This window comes from Pteropus vampyrus, unplaced genomic scaffold (genome assembly GCF_000151845.1).
Source record: "Pteropus vampyrus isolate Shadow unplaced genomic scaffold, Pvam_2.0 Scaffold388, whole genome shotgun sequence".
NCBI lineage: Eukaryota > Metazoa > Chordata > Mammalia > Chiroptera > Pteropodidae > Pteropus > Pteropus vampyrus.
The window spans coordinates 1,009,494-1,031,210 of record NW_011889169.1 but is presented as its reverse complement, the minus strand read 5'-3'; the positions used below and the strand labels follow the sequence as shown (position 1 = coordinate 1,031,210).

The following is a 21,717-nucleotide window of genomic DNA, read 5'->3' as shown; positions in this document are numbered from 1 at the left end:
GAGCTCAGTAAAAAAAGCAATATGTAGAAGCATTTATAGAAAGCTACCCTTTGTGTACATACAAATTTCCTTATGAATATAGCGACCGTCTCTGAAAGACTACAAATGAAGGGATTTAAGAGTGATGATGACCTCTGTGAGGGGGACTGGGAACTGAAAAGCAGGGTGGGAAAAGGACTTACTTTCTAACTCTACACTCTTTGGTATGTTTTTAACATTTGGTGTTCTTATTAACCTATTTTCTGATCAATAAGTTCACACAAAATAAAACACTTTTCAATATTTTTTCTCAAGTCCAATTCACTCCCACGGGCAACTTTCCAACCTCCTTTTGCACCACATTTGCCCTCCCTCACTATCTTCCAGTAACATTGCTTTTCCTTCAGTTTCTGGAACATGTCAAGATCTTCCTGCCTCGCAACATTTTGCGCAAGCTGTGCCCTCTGCCTAGGTAGATATTCTCTAGACTCTTCTGGTGGGTTGGCATTTTCTTATACGTCAGGTCTTGAGTTCTATATCATCTCTTCAAAGAGGACATCGCTGGCCACCCTACATAAACAATTGTTGAATAAATGCCTCTCTCTCACAAGGCAGGGAGGGCAGGGCTTACTTCCCTGACCACCCAATCTAAAGTGGCACCTCTGCCTTCACTCTCTTTATGACAATACCCTGATTTACTTTCTTCATAGCACTAGTCACAATTTGAACTTACCTTGTTTGTATATTTTCTTAGTTGTTTACTGTCTCTCTCCATCTCAAAGGTTAAGTCTCCATGAAAGTAGGGACTATGTCTTGTCTTGTTCTCAACTCTACCTTCAGCAACCCAAACAATTTGATGAATGAATTTATACAGCATATACTATGGACCATAAACTGTTCTTTGGACTTTACAAATAACTCCTTTATTCCTCACAACTACTGAGGGAGATTTTTATCCCTTTTACAGGTAAAGTGAAGCACGGAAGTTGACCAACCGGCAGAATTGGAACCCCAAACACAACGTTCTTGGCCACAACGCGACGCTTTTTCGATATATAAGCTGATATAAAACTGACTAAATGAATGAATGCCTGAATGGATGGAAATGTTAATGTAAACGTTATTTTTGCGTCTCGGGATTTCTGAGCTCTACCGGAAGGGGGCGCTCTCTCCCAGATCTTGACGCCAGCCCTCAAGGCGCGCACTCCCTTTGCGTCTCGGGCTCGCGCGCGCTGTCGCGGCACCGGAAGTGACTGAGCTTGCAAGTTCCCCCGGTCTCTTCAGGGGAAACTGAGGCCCACTCGTTCGGAAGAGACAGCGCGAGCCACCAGCCAGGTAGGCCGGCCCGAGTCTGCTGCGCGGAACTCGGCCGCGAAGAGCCCTCGCGTCTGGAAACAACCTGGCCGACGAAGGGGGAATGTGGCCCCCCACGACTCGCGGGGCTCGCAGGTGAGCGCGCCGCCTCCTCTGTGTGTGGCAGGCGTTGCACCCAATGGGAGCCCTCGCCGTCCCGATTTCGTGCCGACTGGGCTCTCTTATTGGCTATGCCGGGGCGGGCCGCCGGGGGCGAGACCCCTCCTTCCAGAAAGGTCTAAGGGGCGCCCCTGAGGGAGAGCGGTTGCCTAGCAACAGGGCGGTGGCCAGGCGGGTACCCGGCCCCGCGCGCCAGAGAAGCCGTGAGGCCGCAGGCCACCCACCCCGGGCTCCGGAGAGGTGCAGCCCCCGGCCCCCAAGCCCTCCCGGGGGCACCAGGAAGCCGCCTCAGGCCTGGCCCCAGGAAAACGTGGTCTCAGCTGTGGGTGCCCTCGAGCAGGCTTCGACCCTTTTCCCTTATCGGAGGAGAGGCCCAGCGCCTCACTCTCACCCCGTCTTTGTGCAGGGCGCCGGCGGCCATTGTGTCCGTGCGGGGAATGGAGGACCGGGCAATCCCCCCCCACCGCCGCCGCGTCCAGGGCCTTTGGGGAATTCAAAGAATCCCAGCGGCGTTTCTAAGGGGTGCCCGCCCTTCAGCTTCCCGGAAAGGCCCGCGGATGGCCTTTCCGAAGTCAGACCGCAGATCCGAGGCAGTTTCCCCTTCCCTCCATCCCTCATCGAAACGTTGAGTCCCATTGAGAAGTCCCTTCAGGGTTTCAGAAGCCTCACCCTGGGCGGGTACTTAAATAGAAAAAAACAAACAAACAAAAAACAAAAAGAAAACCTAAGCCCCACACAGCCACCTCTGGGAGAGTTCTCCTGGCTCCCAGTAGGAGGCGGAGGAAGAGCCAAGGAGCGTGCAAGAGCGAGGGGGCTGGGCTCGTTCTGGGCGATGGAGGAGGAAGCTAGCGAGGCGGCCGGTTCCTGAGCTTCGTAATTCCTGTGTCGCCTTCTGGGCTCCCAGCCTGTCGGGTCGCATGATCCCTCCAGCCGGAGCTGGTTTATTTGCCAGCCGCCGCGAAGCCGGTTGAGTTACCGGCATCCGGGCTGCCACCTCCTCTCCCGACCTATGATACAAAAGATCTTTGGGGACTGCACCTGCCTGCCGTCGCCTGAGACAGATTTGAATGTAGGTGGTGCGGGGGTGGAAATGGGGGCAGACTGCCCATGGGGATGACTTTCCGAGGAAGATATTTAGGAGAAAATGGGGTGGCTGGGGTAAAAGAGGTCGGTGTGATGATTCAGAGCCCACTCGTGCTTTTAATTTGACTTCATTGAAGTCTCTGGGAAGCTAGACCCACACCTTCATAACAGTCACAAAGAAACCAGTTCTCAGACCTGGAGGTGTAACGTACCTGGAGGGGTTGTAGGTTAAATGGTATGCATATTAACTTTTTTTTTCCTGAAGCTCTTTCTCTCCCTTCAGAACCTTATCTTGGCTTTGGATCTTAGAAGACAAGCACTAAGCAGAGACCAGACTCAGTGAGTGAGCAGGTATTTTGGACAATGGACTGGTTGAGCCCATCCCTATTATAAAAATGTCTCAGAGCAACCGGGAGCTGGTGGTTGACTTTCTCTCCTACAAGCTTTCCCAGAAAGGATACAGCTGGAGTCAGTTCAGTGATGTGGAAGAGAACAGAACTGAGGCCCCAGAAGGAACTGAATCAGAGATGGAGCCCCCCAGTGCCGTCAATGGCAACCCATCCTGGCACCTGGCGGACAGCCCCGCAGTGAATGGAGCCACTGGCCACAGCAGCAGCTTGGATGCCCGGGAGGTGATCCCCATGGCAGCAGTGAAACAAGCACTGAGGGAAGCAGGTGATGAGTTTGAACTGAGGTACCGGCGGGCATTCAGCGACCTGACATCCCAGCTCCACATCACCCCAGGGACAGCATATCAGAGCTTTGAGCAGGTAGTGAATGAACTCTTCCGGGATGGGGTGAACTGGGGTCGCATTGTGGCCTTTTTCTCCTTCGGTGGGGCACTGTGCGTGGAAAGCGTAGACAAGGAGATGCAGGTTTTGGTGAGTCGGATTGCAACTTGGATGGCTACTTACCTGAATGACCACCTAGAGCCTTGGATCCAGGAGAACGGCGGCTGGGTAAGGACCACACCCCTTGTGTGTCCCTTTTCCTCGACCTCTGGTCAGAGAGACCCCCAACAGCCTTTCCTCATATCTTTTTCTGTTGTGTTGGGTGATTATTGGACATGTTTAAGGAGACGTGACTAGCCTCATTGCACCATAGAGGTTAGCTGTTCTGAAATACAGATGACCTAGTTCTTAAAGAACCAGGCATCTTTCATTCTGGTCACCCTCATGACCCCACTCTTTGATACTTGTGTTCCGGTTTCTCAGCAGAGGAAAACAGCCTGTGTGTTAATTTGGCCCAAAACCCTTGAGAGTGGGAAGTTAGCCAGTGTTCCCCTCACCCTGACATAATGGCTCACTGTGTAAAAAGGTGATGAGTATAATGCCTGGAGAAAATGATAAGTATCAGTGACCCACAAGCTCTTCCATTCTTATTCCCCCAGGGATGTCGATTCTTCCCTGGGCTTCCCTCTTCCACATTAAGTTCTCTTTATTTCAGGGTTTGCATATCTGATATTCTCAGAAAAGAGCATGGTCAGGCAGGATTTCCTATTGGCTTGGATGTCTGAGAGTTGTCTGATTTTAGGGCAGGGGCCAGTTGTGTTTATGCTGCACCCTTATGTTCATTTGCTCTAAAGTGTGTGCAACTTTTGCATGGTTGGCCTGTTCGTGGATCTCTTGCTGTGTCACGCATTAAGCCCTGGACTTTGTACCTCATTGCCTGGGGTCTGTTGGTGAGCTCCTGCTGTTCTGCCTGTTGCTTTCCGGCCAGGGCCCTGGAGCCTCTTCACTGAACACTGTTTGCAGGCAAAGCAAGAACCCAGTCTGTGGGGCTCTGTGGGACATCGAGATTTAGTGACTGACTTTGGAATCAAACTGACTTGGGTGTGAGTCCCAGTGCCGTCACTTAACTACTAGCTCTGTGACCGTGGACAGACCAGTTTATCTAGAGCCTCAGTTTCTTTCATGAAAAAGATGTGGCAAGCCCTCCTTGCCTTGCAGGGCATTGTAAATCTTGATGCTATTGTGAGCACAGTGACTGACACCAAGTTTACTGTAGTAGTTGTTATTGGTCCCAGATGTACTTTCTGGGCCCAGGAGTCATGTCTTATTGCTTTCCCAGGGAGGGAGAATTCTCTTGCCCATCACCAAGTCAGGATGAGATGGTGGTGAGAGATTCTTCACCGGTGGTCATTGTAAGCAATTGTTGGTCTTCTACAATGAACTCAGTCCTATTTCCTTGCTATCTCCCTGCCTACGGCAGATGCAGGGCTTATGAGAGGTATTCTGTCCCCTCAGAAAACCTCAAAATTTAGCAGGCTGGGGAAAATAAGTCATCTATTGAAGGAGCTGAGGTGGAAGGGGCCATGCACCAGGGACTCAGGAATGTCAAGAATGCAATTATCCTTAGGCTGGGCTTAGGGCGTGGCAGGCACTTCAGTTTACCACTGAGCTAGACTGAGTTTGCCCTGGAACCCCACCCTCTGTCTTATTTCCCATTTCTTTGCAACTTCATCAACTATCCCCATTACCAGTTCTTGTAAAAGCAAAGAGGTCAAAGTCAGTAGAGGTCAGTGGACTGGGATGAGGTTTGGGGAGGTAAAGGTGGAGGGCTCTCTTGAGCTAAGGCTGACCAGACTTGAAAGTCATTCTGTAAATGAACTCCCTGGGGGGATAAATGATTAAATAGTTCCTGTTGGTTTGTGTGCTGACCTCTCATTCCCTCCTGCTTTGATTTTCTTTGGGGGCAAATATTTGTTCAGCTGATTACTGGAGGGACCGGATTGCAGTGCTTCAGACACACCCTCTGAGGCATCTCCTAGTAGAGACTTGGGCCTTTTGCTCACTTTGCATGATTATTGTCTTTGGCCAGTGGTCCTAATACCAGGTGGGTTTTTGCCAGTTATTAACAAAAGGCAATCTGGGAGAGGTGCCTGGTTTGTCTGGCACCAGAGACTTACCCGTCACCCAGTGTTGCACGTGGAAAGAGGTTTTAGACACAGCAGTGCTAGTTAAGTTCGTTAGACAACTGGATTGAAAATCCATTTTCTCTCTCTTTCTTCAAGAATTATCAGAGCCTGTTGGACAACATGCCATATGTTACTTCCTCTTGCTGAAAGTAGGGTTGTGTGCAGAAGAGCCAGTTATGTCTGAACCATTTCTGGTTATGTATTCTCTGAGGCCAGGAGTTAAAGAACATTTGATTCAGAATCCTTTGGGGAGAAGGTGCCTACCCACTTCCCTCTCAATACTATCCTGTTCGAGCTGTTGACAAGCCGCTGCAGTGGCATCTCTGCATAACCTTCTTGGAGGCTATGGCTGGGGGATTCATGAATGTAAGAGTTATGGGTCATTCCATCCTTGGATATATACTCTAAGTTTAGCAACTCTACAGGAAAGGGAAAGGAAATGAGCCTTTATGGAGTACATGTTATATTTGAGACATTGTGTTAGGCCTTTTACTTACTACAACCGAAATTTATTGAGCATCTATTGTGAGGCATGTACTGTGTTAGGTGCTGCCCATAAGCCAGACATGGTACCTTCCCTTATGTATTCCACACAATAACCTTCTAAGGTAAGTAGGTTTATTCCCAGTTCACCTGTGAAGCTCCTGGTAGCCAAGTGACTGGCCCCAGGTGTCCCTCAGCCAGTTAAGTGACAGAATGAGAATTTACATGTAGGTCATCTTGACTCCAAAGTCTAAACTCTTTCCATCCATATCAGGTTTTCCTAGGAGTAATAAAGTGACCCCAGCACACTAACACAGAAAGCCAGAGATGCTCTTGGGCCATGCTCGCTCGTGTCTGTGATTTTGGCATTGTTCAGGTAGCTGCAGGAAGAACAGGGCCTTTGTTAACAGTTTTGGGCTCCAAAAGGCTTGTAAGTAGCCTCAGATTCTGGTACTGGTAAAACTCAAGTGGGTATCGGGTTTGCCTAGTCATAGTGGGCTTCTTTAATTTTTTTATTGTTAAAATCCTCTCAAGCCCTACCAATATGTAAGAATCATATGTATATAGGGAGAAGGTGGCTTGCTCCAGGTATGTCTACTTCATTATGGGTGATGCTCCAAGGACTGGAATTCCAGACTTGTAGCCACACCACCACCTGCCTGGAGTCACCTGGCAAGATGCTGAACCTCTTTGTCTCTTGTCCATCCATCTCTCCCACCTGTAAAATGGGATAATGATAGCTACCTGCCATGGCTTGGCTCTAGTAAAGGATCTAGAACAAAGGCCCTTCCTAGGCCTTAATTGTAGGGTGGAAGCACCCCTTATCATGAATAGACTACCTGACTCAGAAGACTAAACTTAGCCCCAGAGTTTCTGAAGAAATAAAGTCAGCCCTTGAGATACTCACCCAGACTGGTATGTGATGTCACCTTCCCTGAAGGGACAGAGTGTTTCTGGGGCTTTCTGATAGGAATGTGGACAACAGTTAGTGGCAAGGACCTTGGTGGGCCAGGCTATTTTGGAATTGCTGTCCCTGGGAAACCTCATAATTAGATGGAAACTCCATTGTTGAGAGCAATGAACAGCGTGTAGAGGAGAAAACATAATTTAGCCTTTCCCAGACTTCATGGCTCTGTAGTCTTCTAGTTTCTGTAGGTTTCTTCTTGTCTCTTCTGGCTTCTTTGGCATGAATACATTTAGCTAAAACACCTCAGCGACCTTTGCAGATCTCAGCCAGCTGTTGGCAGTTCTGCGGTTTTCTTGGGGAAACCCCATTAGAAACCCCAAACGTGGAAATTTTTAGTAATCTCATTCAGGTCCCGAAGTGAGATAGAAGTGTCTTAGGGGCTCCCCCTCGAAGCACTCAGTTCTTCTGGATATACATTTGCAGTTGCTCTTAAAATTCTGTCACCATCACAGGGTTTTCCAGACTTCCTAGAACTAATAGCCCAGCAGCCCCACGGAGCCCTTCAGCTTCTGATAGAAAATTACCCAGGTATATTTTCAGGGAACCCCAGCGGAACTCAGAGGTTTTTCTTGACTTTTGTGTAGCTAGTCACCGGATTTGTTTAGGCTGCAGGAAGCAATTGTTAGCTGTCTCTTCTCCAGCAGGTATCTATCTGTTCTGACGCCAGTGGGCTTGAGCATCCTCTTTTGTGCCCAGCCTCCCTGCTTTTTCCAGCACCCTCAGCCTTTCATCATGGGGCTTTCTTTTAGCAGCTGTGGTTTTGTCTGGTTTAGCATGGATAGGTTTAGGGGTAATTCCCAGAGAGCTGCTCTTCTACAGAAACATAATCTGCTACTACCTTAATTAGCAGGGCCCTGTCCCCACCCCCAACCTCCAACCTAATTCCATGGAGTCCTCCCTGAGGACTTCCTCTCTTTTCTTTGAAGGAGTCATTCTGCTCCTGGATCCACTTCTCTTCTCCTTCAGCTGACAGTCTGTCTTCTCCGTTCCCAGTTGGCAGACTTGAGTCACACAATTCCACTGGGTCTTTTTGTTTAGCCTGGGGAAGAGAAGACCCAGGAGAATATGATCACCAGTTTTCAAATATCTGAAAGAAGAGGGGCTAAGCCTTTTTTATTGCTATAGTACCCCGCAGAACTTGGATAAATGAGAGGAAAATAATAGTGGTAGAGTTTAAATTAGTAGAAAGAAGACATTTCTAAAACCACCACATCTCTATCAGGTTTGGGAGCTTTCTGAGGATCCTTGTCTGTACTTGTTTGTCCATACTGATTTCCTCAGCACTGAGCAGAGGTCTTGAACATAGCACGTACCTGAACGCAGGAGATGCCCACTAAAGTTCTGAAGAAGCAGACACTTATCAAACCAGAATAATAGTAATGGGAATTCCCCTTTAATTACTTCATTATCTAAATTGATTCGAACGGTATTTATTGAACTCCTACTATGTGCCATGCTGTCCTAGGTACTAGGGGTACAACATTAAATAAAACTAATTTTCTGTTCTTGTGGAGCTTGCATTCCAGTGGGGAGAGACAGACAATAAACACGTACTGCATATATATGTATACGTAGATATAGATATAGAAACATAAAGAGGTATGTATCTATACATATGTATACACATGTTATTTTACATATCTACATGTATAGGTATAACATTTTAGGTGATAGTGCTATGAAGAAAATAAAGCAAGGAGGGACATCAGGCTGAAAAAGATGAAGTGACTTGCCCAAGGTTATATCAGGAGGAAGATGCAGAGCTTGGTCTTTTAAATCTGGACTTGACCATTTACTTGCTGTGTGATCTGGGGCAAATCTTTTAACTTGTAAATGGCTGTAATTACAGTGCCTTGTTCTGAAGATTCAGTAAGTTAGTTTATGTCTTGATGCTCTCAGAATAGTGACTGTTACGGGATCAGCAGCAAACAGCAGCTGCATCCTAGGGCTCCTTCAGTCATATCATCTGGCTTCCCGTTTATTACATATTGATTTTTTGCAAATAGTGTTTTTGCAGAAAGAAACTGCCTTTGGAACCTTCTGCTACTTGGTTTCATCCCTGATGAGACTCTCAGGCCAAGCTGGAACCTTACAGCTACAAGGCTTTTGGGGTAGACTCCAAAACTCCCCTCGGAACTAGAGGTTTTTCTCTTGCTCTTCAGGAAATGCCATTACTATGACTTCATGGACTGCTTCCTGTCCCAACCCAGCAGCCGGATTCCTGCTGGCAAGAGCATGGAAACTGGAAAGTAATGTCCCTAAAGGCTCCCCACTCCACAAACTACTTTTTTTGGACATGTCTCTCCCTTTCCTCTTGTCAGTTACTTTCTTTGTTCCCTCCTCCTTTATCCTTCACCTAGCTTCTCTCTCCAGCCCTGATCATCCCCTTCAGATTTAGAATATGCATTTCTGTTTAGTTCTGTCAAACCTTTCCCCCCACCCCACACTGGAGGGTTGGTTAGAACTCTTGGGTTCTCTCCATAGCTCTGTCACTCAGTAGTAGTTTTAGTCTTGGACTCCCCCTAGAGGGACTTTAAGCCTGTCATTTGTAGTGCCTTGTGTCATCCATTAACCCTCAGTTCCCCTATGGGTCCTCACCCCACCCCTGCACAGGATGGAGGCTCCTAAGAGAGATCTTAGAGGTTTGGCACATATAAATCCTGCCTCTTGGAGATTGATGACAGAGAATAGAGTCAAGTGGAGGCTGTCCCCCTCCCGCTAGTCACCTTTCAGGAGGAAGCTAGAAGGTTGAAAACCTTGTTGGACAATCATCTGAGGAATGGGAGCTAGCTAACTTGGGAGGGGATTGGAACACACTCAACTATGCCTCAGATCCTTTGTTCCGCTCTTGAAAGAGAAACATTCTCCTCCCTCCTCCCTGGCCACACACACGTGCCTTTGTTCCCCTGAGTCAGGCGGCTGGGAACACCGTGTCCCTTCCAAGGAGCCTAATTGCTGCCCCAGAGGCTTGCCTCCTAGTCAGCAGGACTGAGATTTTTGCTCAGGAGCCCCCAGCCTTGTGTCCTTTCCACAGAAAAGTTCTCTCAGAGGCTAAGAACTTGCCTACAAACAGCTGCCTGGGGACTTCTCTGGAATTATTCCATGGGATGCCCATGTCCCAGGATTAAACAGTCCCTCCCTTTTATTCCACATGGTGATTATTGTTAACATTACTATTAATAGCACCGAACATTTATCAAGTGCTTACTCTTTGCCAACCATTGTTCAAAGTGCTTTACATGTATTAATTTATTCCATTCGCACAGCAACACCCTGTTATTATTATCTTCATTTACAAATGAGGAAACTGAGGTACAGAGAGGTTAAGCAGCTTATGCAAGGTATCACAGTTAGTAAGTGGCAAAGCCTGGGAGGGTGGCTTCCAAGCTTCCACTTTTAAGCACTCTACTGTGTCCCTTCCCCCCACTGTACCAGTGTCTAGATGATCTTTGGCATTTATCCAATGCTCACTGTGTGATAGGCCTTTTACCAACATCATCTCTTTGCTGCCATCCCAACAACCTTATCATTATAGGCACAGATTTTGGGAGGGCTCAGTTAGCAGGAGGCAGAGTCAGAATTCGAAACCAAGTCGCTCTTACTCCAAAGCCTCTGTTATCTCTAATCCTTCTTAAAAACCCTACAAGGTAGGTGGTGTTATCTTCATTTTATGGTTGAGAAGACTGAGGCTTGGCGAACAGTGACGTGCTCAGGGCCTCACAGACTAGTACCTGAAGGACTTGGTATTCAAACTCAAGGTGTTTGACTTCACACTTTACCATCTTAGTAGTTTGTAGCATGATAATAATTGCTTTTATGTGCATGATAACACTTTATAATTTACCTGACTCCTTTGTTCACATCATTTCACAGTGAGGTAGGTGAGGTGGGTTATGTTCAAGTCCATTTCAGGGAGGAAACTAAGGCACAGGGGCTTATCCCACAGTAAATGGCAGAGTCAGACTTAGAATTGGTGTCCTGGCTTGTAAGGCAGTGTTATCAATGTTGCCTGCCGTCCCTAAGGCTAGATTCATTGCCAGAGCTGTCTTTAGAGTTTTGTTTCATTTGTTAAATCAGCCAACACTGATGAATGCTTTATATGTGCTAAACGCTAGAGACATTGTGGATACTACAGTAAATGGAATTGGTTCCCACCCCTCAATGGTCTGTTTCTGTGGCCCATACCTTGGACCTGGCTGGTGTCCTTCTGCCATCTGAATTAGGCTGTGTACACCACCCATCTGTCCCTTAGCTCCCAGACACGCCAGGCAAGGTTCATTCTAGTTAGTGTGTATTGATCACCTTCAGCACACCCATAGAGAAAACTCTGGACTCCGATTTGAAACTTAGCTTGATTTCTTGCTGGTGGCGTAACACTAGGCAAATCAGCTTCAAATTCTCATTCATAAATCTGAGAGATAAGGCTTAAACCAGAAAGTGAAACACAAGAGTTTTTTAGTAATAATAACAGATACTCTGTTGAGTGCTGGCTCTGTGCCAGGTGCTATGCTCATGCCTTTGAAATAATCATCTTGTTTGGTCCTCATAACTGCTCTGGTGTGAAGTTGGAGAACCCAGAGCTTTAAGAGGCTCTATAACACGTCCACAGTAACACACATTGTAAATTGTGCACTCATATATCTGGTGCCAAAGCCTGTCCTCAAAACCACTGTGTCATAGCTTCTTTGCAGGCCCAGAATGGCTTATTTCACTCTGAGTACCTGGCACAGGGCCTAGGGTTGGGCAAGGGCTCAGCCAGGGTCTGCTCAATGAACATGAAGGATTGTTATTATTAGATGTGGCTTAGGCTACCGAAATGTCTCTGTCCCTAAGGAAGCAAACTCATTTGAAGTGGTAGGAATAAGCCCAAAACATGTGGCGAATGGCTCTAGGCAAACTGTGCCAAATCTGTGTTGTTGACTCCAGAAGCAGAAGAGGACAGACCCACTGGCCTCATCTTACAGGTGCCCTGGACCTCTGTCAAACCAGCCCGCTTCCATCTTCAGCTACTCGGTTGATGACTCGGCCCAGAGTCCTCCACCCTCAGCCTGTATCATCAGTGTGCACCCTTTCCCTCGAGAACTGTATCACCAACCCAGACCCTCTTCTGTGCCAATAGCGGAAAGTGTCGGGAAGGAGAGAGATCACTAGAAGCTTGAAATAGTTTTCTCAGTGTGGCTTCGTATAATTCACATAGAGTCCTCAGTTTTCTCATCTGTAAAATGAAGATAACAGTCATCCCTAAATGAAGATAACAGTAATTATTTCTTTCTCATAGGCTTGCTTTGTTTCTTCTGCCTGGATCACGCTTCCCTTAGATCTTATCATTTAGATCTCAACTCAAATATCACCTCATCAGAGGCCACCCATGTTTACATGTTTACTGTCCATCTCCTCCATTAAAACCTAAACTCCCTTAGTGTAGGGGCTTTGTCTCATTTTTTCCTTCATCCTCTCAGCATCTAGCAGTGTTTGACACAGGAGACACTCAACAAGTATTTGTTGAATGAGTGACTCTGTAGCCCACCCAGCACAGTGCCTAACATACAGTATGCTCAGTGTTAGTCATCATTGTTACCTCTTAGGCAGATGTGAGTCATGAAGGCTTTTGGTAGGTGAAAAGAATGTGGTAAGGGTGGGCTCAGTAGGTAAACACCCAGCTGTCTGGTGGGTGGAATATGTTTGGAGCATTTGGGAGACAGTGAGGAGGCAGACTGGGTGAAGAGGGTCTTGGTTGTCAGTAAAGCTGGTCATGGAAGAGGAGGGTATAGTGACTGATGTTGGAGGCCTCTAGGTAGAGAGCTGGGGATGGTTGACAGTAGAGCTGGGCCCAACACCACAGGGATGCACGTAGGTCTCCAGTAACCCCTGGAAAAGAGAATCCTTTGCCAGCCAGGGCTCAGCAGACAGAGCCACAAGGGGATAAAAGCCAGAGGCATCTGTGACCTTCAGATCAGGTAGGCTGCCCTGGTTGTTATTTTGGGGCTCTGGGCCAGGTGCAGATTTAAAGGCTTGATTGAAGCCTTTGGCAACTCTGGTCTCAGCAGGGTAAACATCACCTGTCTCCTGCCACCTGTGGCAACAATGCCAGAAAGGTACCCTGGGCAGGCCCAAAGAGTCCCAGCTTTCTTACTGCCCTCCTGGAGCAAGAAATACCCCACCCCCCACCCCCCAGGAGAGGCCACTCCTTCCTTTCTGAAGGGCTCAGGTGGCAGTAAGGTGCCTCCTGCCCTAGAGGCCCCCAGTGGTTCTGGCCCATGGAAGGCAGGGGCGGGGCACTGGGAGCCGTTGACAGCTGGGCCCAGCTGGGGGGAGGGGTCAGTTTGGGAACAGGTGCAGATTTCGGGGAGGGTGGGGCCTGAAGGGAAGTAGGGATCTTGGTAGGCTGCAAAATTTCCCTCCCCATCCCCCAGCTACAGCTGGCTTCTCCAGGAACCTGATGACCTAGTTACAGTGCTTAGAAATTGTTAGCTTAGCTTGCAGTCCAGGGCTTTGCCAATCTTTCCTCTCTGAGACTTCTTGGGTCCAAAAGGTGCCTTGACATTCCCCCAAGGGGGTTCCATGTGAATGACATGTACCAGATCACATGTCTAGGCTTCTTGCCCAACAGAGTAAAGAACCAATCAGGCTTCTTTCCTTCTTCCCTGGTGTGTCTCCCTCTCCCTCCCTCTGTCCTCATCCCAGGGAGGAAAGACTCCTCTACCCCTATTCCCTTCTGTCTCTCTCTGGGGGGTTGGTAGGTGGCAAATGGAGGTCACAGACTTCTTCCCTAGAGGTTCAACAGAAAGGGAGAGACTTTTATTGCCCTAGGAAGAGCTTGAGCATACCTAACCATTCCTACTTTACCTTCTCATCTCAGTGTGATGTTCAGACCTGTTGGAAGGGAGTGTGGTAGGATCTGTTGGGGGCTCTGGAGGCACCAGCCCTCTAGGCAGCAGCTGCTTCTGGTGTTCCTGATGACTGCCTTTCCAGTGCCTCCCTGGGAGAAATTCCATCACTGTTAAGAGTCAGATACAAAATTCCGCGAATCAGTACTAATCCTACTTGCTCTATAGTTATCCTTGGGCAAATTAGTCTCCCCCAGTCTTAGTTTCCTCATCTATAAAAAAGGAGATAATAATATATAATGTTTTTCTTGAAAGACTTTTATAAGTATAAAAGTAACTGATAAAATACATGGAGCACTCAGCATGGAGCCTGGCATACAGTAATTACTATTCGATATGACAGCTACCATTACTGTTATAGTCAAATTGCCTTCACACATGATCAAGTTGCTGTGATCACTATTGGAGCTACTCTTCAAGAGCAAACTTTTAGGCTGACAGAGTATGTAGATATCTTTGAAACTAAGAGCTTGGAGATTTTAAAGTTCCTGAAGCTGGGAACTGTGGCTCATAACCTTGTGCTTCACCTTCTCTACCAGGGCCTCGAGTCATACCTTGTACACAGTAAGGGTTGGCCAATGTTGCAGACTAGGCTTTAGGCCATGGAGCATATTTTCTTCGATCTTTGCCAGGTGCCTCCAAGAAACAGGGACTTCTGCTTTATTCACTGCTATATCCCTAGATTCTGCCACAGAACCTGGAACACAGAAGGTGTTCAGTCATTATTTGTTGACTGGAAGACTTAATGAGTTGAGTATCTAAAGTGTGTAGGCGCACACCTAGCACATAGTAGGTGCTTGACACATGTTTGAATGATTAAACAGATGCTGTAGGGACTCTGGAGTTTTTCCAGGATGACCCACTCCTTGTTTACTGTGTGGCCATAAGCCTCTTGCCCAAGCTCTGCCTGTTGCTTCATCTGTTGAAGAAAGATAACACTCGCCTTGCCTCCCTCATGGGCTAGCTGTGAGGCCCAAGGAGATGATAGATGAAAAAGCACTTTGAAAACTATAAATGTTTGATCTTGTTGCTGCTTCTTGACTGAGGTCACAGCTATAGCTGTGTCATTCCTTCCTTCATTCATTCTTTCTTTCAACTAATGAGCATTTTTTGAGTGGAAGCAATATTGTATTTCTCTTATCTGACTTCATGAATTTAGGCAAGTTACTTTACTTCTCTAAGCCTGGACTTCTATAAAGTGTAAATAATACCTATTTCACAAGACTGTTGGGAGAAAGACTAAGCAAGGTGCTTTGAACTTATTGAGGGTAGAAACTGTGTCTCACTCACTGTTAGCTACTATTAGGCCTTGCACTTGGAGGCTGACTGTTTAGTGACCGAGTTAGCAAACGTTCCTAATGATGAGTGGTGTATGTTAAGTGCCCTGCACAGTGCCTTATGTAGAGTAAAAGCTCACCAAATGCTGGGTCTTTCCTTTTCCTCTCACGGTGAAGTTTGGTCATTTATTGATTCAGCCATCGGTTGCCTTCTGCCGTCAAATTACCAGGCAAGGCCAGGCCTCTGAGTATGACTCACATGAGAAGTAGAAATGAGTATTAACTCCTAACCCCCAGGATGGGAGCTCTGACCTGGCCAGGATCAGTGCTGCTTAAACATAAAACTGAGACACAGCAGGCCTCACCCCACGCTTACTTCTAATTCAGAACAAGAACACCCACCCCTTGTTCTACCCACTTTTGGTCTGCTACTCAGCAAGAAAAATTTCCCTTTGCTTACAGCACCCACATTCCTATGTAACCCTAGGGGTTACCATACCAAGAAAGTCCCCAGGGAGTCACTTAGAAATGGCCTTTCGGTGCAGGGTTCAGGGAGGTGTCCAAGTCTAAGGCTCAGGGTCTCCTGGGACAGGGTCTAGGAGCAGGTGCAAGCATGAGGCCCCAGGCTGGTGGCTAAGTGATGAAACTGAGAGATGTATAGGGCCAGACAAGAAGTCAACCTTGAGGAAATGGCCTGCCTGTCTGCAGGTGTCTGGGCACCTGGGGGCAGTTTCTGGGTCTGATTTACTTGGTCGTAGTTCCAAATTAGTACCCCAAGCCTTAGTGAGGGGAACCTGTTACTGGAACTCCGATGGGTTACAAACCCATGGAACTTCAGAGCAAAGCCTACAGTTGGCATCCAGGTCAGTGTCTTTGAATCCTTCTCAGACCCCATCAAGATGAAAGAGGCTCTTCCTTGGCTCCACAGCTTCCTCTATGGGGCCCCCCGCAGTGTATTGGGCACTATGCTGAAAGCTTTTTAAAAGAATGGGATCATTTTGTTATTGCAGATGTGAGCTGTGGGCTCTAGAGTCAAAAAGAGCTGAATTTGAGTCTGGGCTCCATCATATACCACCTGTTTGGTTACAGCACATTCCTTTCCTTTTCTGAGCCTCAGTTCCCCTGTCTGAAAAATGGAGATAATACGTGCCTCTTAGGGTTTTTGTCAGGATGAAATGAGATCATACATGTCAAGCTTAGCACAGATGTTAAAAGTAATTTTAATAATAGCTAACGTTTATTGAGCACTTAACACTTAAGTGTTTCATATGTGTTTGGTCATTGAATTCTCAAAACAGTACCACTGAGATAGGTACTCTTATTATTCTCATTTTACAGAGGAGAAAAGTGAGGCATAGGGAAGGAAGTTAAGGAATTTGTCCAAAGATGCATAGCTAGCAAGTGGTGAACCCAGGCAGTCTGGCTCCAAAGCCCACTTTTTCTACTTGAGGATAAGGAGGGCCTCATAAATGTTGCTGCTGTTACTGTAATATCCAGCATTGTAGTTGTCTGTGGTTTTTGGTCTGTCTGCTGAATTCTGAGCTCAGTGAAGGCAAGAAACCCATCTTAATCACCTTGCATCCCCAGAGGCCAACGTAGTACTCATAGTACTCATTAATATTTGCTTAATGGCTGAGAATATTCCCTCTCTTCATTAATCAATCAGTAGCTCTTTATCGACCATTTCCTGGCTAGATTTGAGCTAAATCCTGGGAGGAATGCAAAGTACAACTGTGCCTATGTAAATGGAAGATTGGGTGTGTGTGTGGGGGGAAGCATTCCACAGCACTGTGTCATTGGCAGAAACTTCCACACAGGAGGCAGAGACAATACAGGTGACTTAGGAATGTTTTTCAAGCTGGGATTCCCACCCCTCCCTAATTGAGCCATTCCCTCCATTTCCTGCAGTACAAAGTGACAGATTCCGGACTCTTGCTCCAGGCAGAAACAGATCCTTCTGTTTGCTCCCTCTCTAGTGAGGAGAATACATCCTCTTTCTTGCTCAGGCAACCAGTTTGTGGGAGCCTAGAATGACAGGGAAAAAGTTAGACATTTGGAGCTGGGAAAGGACCTTTAAAAATTACTCCTCCCCAGCACTTCAGCCAGAGTGATCTTTTAAATACCAAGTTCAGAACTTATCATAGTCTTGCTTATAACCCTCCACCCACTTGGAATAAAACCCGGAGTCCTTACCAAGGCCTCTCAGGCCTACATGATCTGGTACTGGCAGCCTCTTCATCCTCCATCCTTCTACTCCTCTCTCTTTGCAAGCAAGCCTCAGGGGCTCCTGCTGTTCCTGATTCTTGGCACACTTGTCCCTCCCTGCCTTAAGGCCTTTGTAATTGTTCTTTCCTCTGCCTGGAATGCTCTGCCCCTGGTGTTTGCTTTGCTCTTTCTTTCAGTTGACTCAGCTCATAGGTCACCTTCAAGAGATTCTCTTTGACTTCTGGTTTAAAGTAGCTAAGCTACTTCTAAATGACTCTAGTCTTTTACTTTCTTGTATTTTTGTCATAGCACTGACTTCTATATGAAACTTTCTTTTCGTTTACTTGTTTTTTTGTCTGTCTCTTCGACTAGAATATAAGCCCTATGATTATAAGGACTTTAGTTTGTTCATCATTTTATCTCTAGTACCCAGAACTGTTCCTGATAGGTAGTAAACATTTAGTGAATGATTTCAAAATGAATGATTGAACAAATGAACAAACCTAAGACATTTTCATTTTATACATGAGAAAACTGAGGCCTAGAGAAGAGAAGCTAATAAAAATTGGGGGTACTTTTTCACTTTACCTTTTGAATGCTAAGTGCCAAGTGTGCTAAGTGCACTCAGTGATTTACATGCATTATTTTTGTCACTTATTTTTAATTGTTAAAATCATTTGGAAAGTCATCTTTGTACACTATTGTAGCATTTTAAAGAAAACTGGACCAACTTTTATTTTTTATTGGAACCTCATTCTGTTTTACAAAGAATTGGAGGCAACTTAGGAACATTTGTAGAACCAAAAGGATAAAAATACCTAGGGGAGTCAGGTGGAAGGAGGAGAGTACGGTTAAGCAGACAAGAACCAGAACTAAGATTAGTTCACAGAAATGGATACCACACAAGTCCCTTTGAACTGAGCAAAGTTTTTCTGCCATTCTTTATGATCGATAACTAAATTATGTCCAGATTCTTGAAAGTGATGTTTTTTTAAAAAACACAGTCACACACATGACCAGTCACACACATGATTGTCACAGACTGCATGTGATAGTGCCAGATTTGTTGGCTTCCTCACTGCCTCATCAGCTGGCCTCCTGGACTGAGGCAGCATGATCTCCTTTTCCTCCTCGTTTACCAGAGAGGCCAGTTCAGTAGGGAGGAGGCCGGCCCTCTCCCCAGCCCTCTCTGGACCCAGCCAACTTTGATTCAAGGAGAGCCTTTTTGCCAAAAGATTTATTAACTGAGATACCGTCATTGGAAACTTATTCTGCTCTCAAGACACTTCCAGTTGAATTAGAGAGAAAAGATATAATGCGCATAAACGAGATTTTGTGAAAGGCAACAAAAATGCTAAATGCCAAATAAGAGAACCACTTCACAGCAGAGGTGAGATTTGTGCTGGGCCTTACAACAGAGGCAGGGAAAAGGGAGGCTGGTACACTTGACACAGGGGTCCATGTGAACTGAGATGCGCAGGTTAGGATGGACTCTCAAGAGCCCCATAAGCAGTGGCAGGCCAGTGTGTTGTATGTGTGGAAGGGTCTCTCATACTAGGCGATAAAGCCAGAAAGGTCAGCTGGAGCCAGATTTGTGGGAGCCTCAAGTGCCAGGGAAAGATTCCAAGGCCCTCCTCGGCAGCCCTGGTATCTCAGTAGATAAGTTATTGCCAGGCACGGGTGCCCATCCTGGCTGCCTTTGGTCCACTGATTCCCAAGTAGCAGTGCCAGCACCTGAAATGGGAGCCAGGACCTTGAACTGTTAGTGAGCAGAGAAGCAAGTATGAGGGGGGGCATTGTCACTTTAGCCTTTGGCCATCCCAGGTGCATTCACTCATTTGGTGATTCAGCGTATGTTTATTGAGCACCAACTACAGTCGACCCTTGAACAACTCAGGATAGGAGGGGGAGTGTGGGAGTGCCAACCCCACCCACCCCCAAACAGTCAAAAATCCACATAAACTTGTCAGCCCTTTGCATATATAGATTCCCAACTTCTGAGCAAAAAAAAGTGTGCCAGGCCCTATGCTAAGTACAAGCGGTGCTGTGGTGAATAAGATAGTCAAGGGCACTGCTTTCATAGAACTCTTATATTAGTGGGGGAGACAAGTAGCCTGAGAAACAAACAAGATGATTTCAGATAGAGGGTTAAGCGATGTAAAGAAAATAAAACTGAGTGATGGAGTGTCTAGGGAAGCAACTTTATACAGGGAGGTCAAGGAAAGCCTCTCTGGGGATGTGACATTTGATCTGAGAGTAGATTAAGGAGAAAGAGCCAGCCTGGGAAGATTTGAAGCAAAGATTTTGCAAACAGATAAGCAAGGCAGGATTGAACTTGGCTCCTCTGAGCTTTGGGCCCATGTAGATACTCAGCTCTGACACTGGTGGGCCCAGTCTGGGCCTTTATTTCCCTTTGTGTTACAGATGAAGATGATCTTTCATATCTTCCTCAAAGAGATCCAAAAGAAATAATAGTGACTACCATTTATTGAGCATCTATCCCATGTTAGGCACTCTACATGCATTTTCTCATTTAATTCTCTTACCTGGCCTGTGTAGTATTATGGTCTTTTGGCCCCAGTTTCTTTTCCAATAAAGGAACTGAGGTTCAGAGAGATGAAGTTCTATACCCAGGGTCCTGCAGCTTGTACGTGGTGGAACCTGGATTCAGACCCAGATTGGTCTGGCTCCAAATCCAGGCTTCTTTCCACTGCTCCACCCTTGGAATAAATGAAGCATTGTTAGTTCAGGACATGCACAAAGCTGCTTCTCAAAAGGAGAGTTGGTGAAGCATCTTGGAATGAGAGTCTTGAAGGGTACCTACTGCCCTCCCAACTGAGAAGACTCTTTTTGTTCATCTGCAGGAGGATGCCTCAGAGCTCAGAGTTACTATTGGCCTTTGACAGAGGCATGTTCAGACTTAACCTGCTGAGTATCCCCCCCAGTTTCCTGCTTTCACCATCTCAGCTGCTGGTCAGGAGGTTTGGGAAGGTGACATCATCTAGCTGAATCAGCTGCTGCTTCTAGACACATTAACAGGAACTGAAAGTCATTGCCCCTTTCTTCCCACTCTGCAGATCTCTTCCAAACAAGCTGGCATGCGGGTATTTCACCTGTCCAGGGGTCTTGATTGGAACAGTCCTCTTGCTTTAAAAGAGCTAGAAGGTACATTTTCTTGGAGAAAGCTGTCCTGAAGTCTTCTCAAGCTAAGGGAACAGAGTGCCCTTGAGGGATAGGAGGATTCACAGGAGGGCTCTCCCATCCCTCTCCTCAACCTTCATTTAACCCTGTGACTTTGGCAAGAACTCCTGACCCTTCTGATCGCATTCGCCTAAGTTCAAGGCTTAGGTCCAGCACTGTAGGAACTGCAAACAAAATGTTATTTGTGGATTTTGACGTTAAAGCATTTAGAGTCTGGTCAAAAGGACAGAAAGACAGCTTAGATTTTAGAGCAGAGCCGCCACCACACTATGACCTATTGGATATCCCCCTTGACCCAATTACCGAAAAGGAAAAAATAAGTAAAATATATTTTGAAAAAGAAAATCAAAAGAAAGTATTTAAAAAAAAGGCCCAGTGCTGAGTGAGTAGGACAATATAACTTACTTGCTCTGTGACTTTGCTTCTCTCAGCTTCAGTATTTTCATATGTAAAATGGATGTCCTTAGGGCATGTGGCTCCTTGGGCTATTAGAATATTACATAACATATAAAGCATTCAGCAGTGTACCCAGCCCCCAGGGAGTGCTCAATGAATGGTAGCCCTGTAGATAGATTCTTAAAAGAGGGACAGGCCATTGGGGAAAGACTGGGAAGGCTTCTTGGAAAAGATGAACTTGGAACTGGACTTAGGAGCCTGGATAGGCTGTGGATGGTTGTTGGCTGGAAGCAGCCTGTTCAGGTGGAAAGAAAACAGACTTTGGATGCTGATAGCCTCCTTTATAATTGTTGACAAGTGACTTTACCTCTTAGAACCTCAGATTTCTTCTTTGTAAAATGTGGGTACTGTTGAACCTACCTCACAAGACTATTGAGGGGCTTAATGAGGTGCTATATTTATAATGGAAACCTCTGAGTAGAGTCCCCAGTATGTGCTGTTGCTGTTTGGCAGCAGAACTAGCCTAGTAAAAAGGCTGGAAGTGGGATGTGAGAGGTTACAGCTATTGCTTGTTCCCTCTCTCACCTGGACAACTCAACTAGCCATCTCCCTGTTTCTGTCCTTGCCCCCTTGAACCTGTTATCCACGTATCAACCAGTGATCCTTCTATTTTAATAGAAGTCAGAACCTGTCCTTCTTCAGTTCAGAACCCTCCAGCGATTCTTTATTCATGAGAATAAAAGCCAAAATATATACAGTACAGGGACAGATGGAGGACAGTCCCCCAGAAATAAGGGCCTGCGGCTCATTTCTTCTCAGAAGCAGCCCTGCTCTATCTAGCTCCCGTGT

General features: G+C 46.5%; 1 protein-coding gene and 1 long non-coding RNA gene across 11 annotated transcripts in view; one reads left to right on the top strand and one right to left on the bottom strand.

Moving 5' to 3' along the window:
* Positions 1-1,146: 1,146 nt before the first annotated feature.
* Positions 1,147-21,717, top strand: part of BCL2L1 (BCL2 like 1) — a 42,572-nt gene continuing 22,001 nt past the window's right edge. Inside the window, exons 1-2 of one of the 9 annotated variants that reach the window (XM_023523258.1) lie at positions 1,147-1,314; positions 2,801-3,494. In XM_023523258.1, the coding sequence (XP_023379026.1) occupies positions 2,931-3,494 (564 nt within the window). In that variant the 5' untranslated portion in view covers positions 1,147-1,314; positions 2,801-2,930. Of the gene's footprint in view, positions 1,429-1,605; positions 2,522-2,800; positions 3,495-21,717 lie in introns of those variants that run through there. The other 8 variants (XM_011380144.2, XM_011380142.2, XM_011380140.2 and 5 more) reach the window with 8 other exon arrangements.
* On the bottom strand, positions 16,704-20,143 carry LOC111731615. Of its 2 annotated transcripts, none has more exons than XR_002777226.1 (2): positions 19,818-20,143; positions 16,704-17,091 (listed from the first exon to the last, which is right to left on the bottom strand). It is a non-coding gene; the product is annotated as an uncharacterized LOC111731615 (long non-coding RNA). The 2 variants fall into 2 exon arrangements; XR_002777227.1 differs by lacking the exon at positions 16,704-17,091 and adding an exon at positions 19,491-19,715.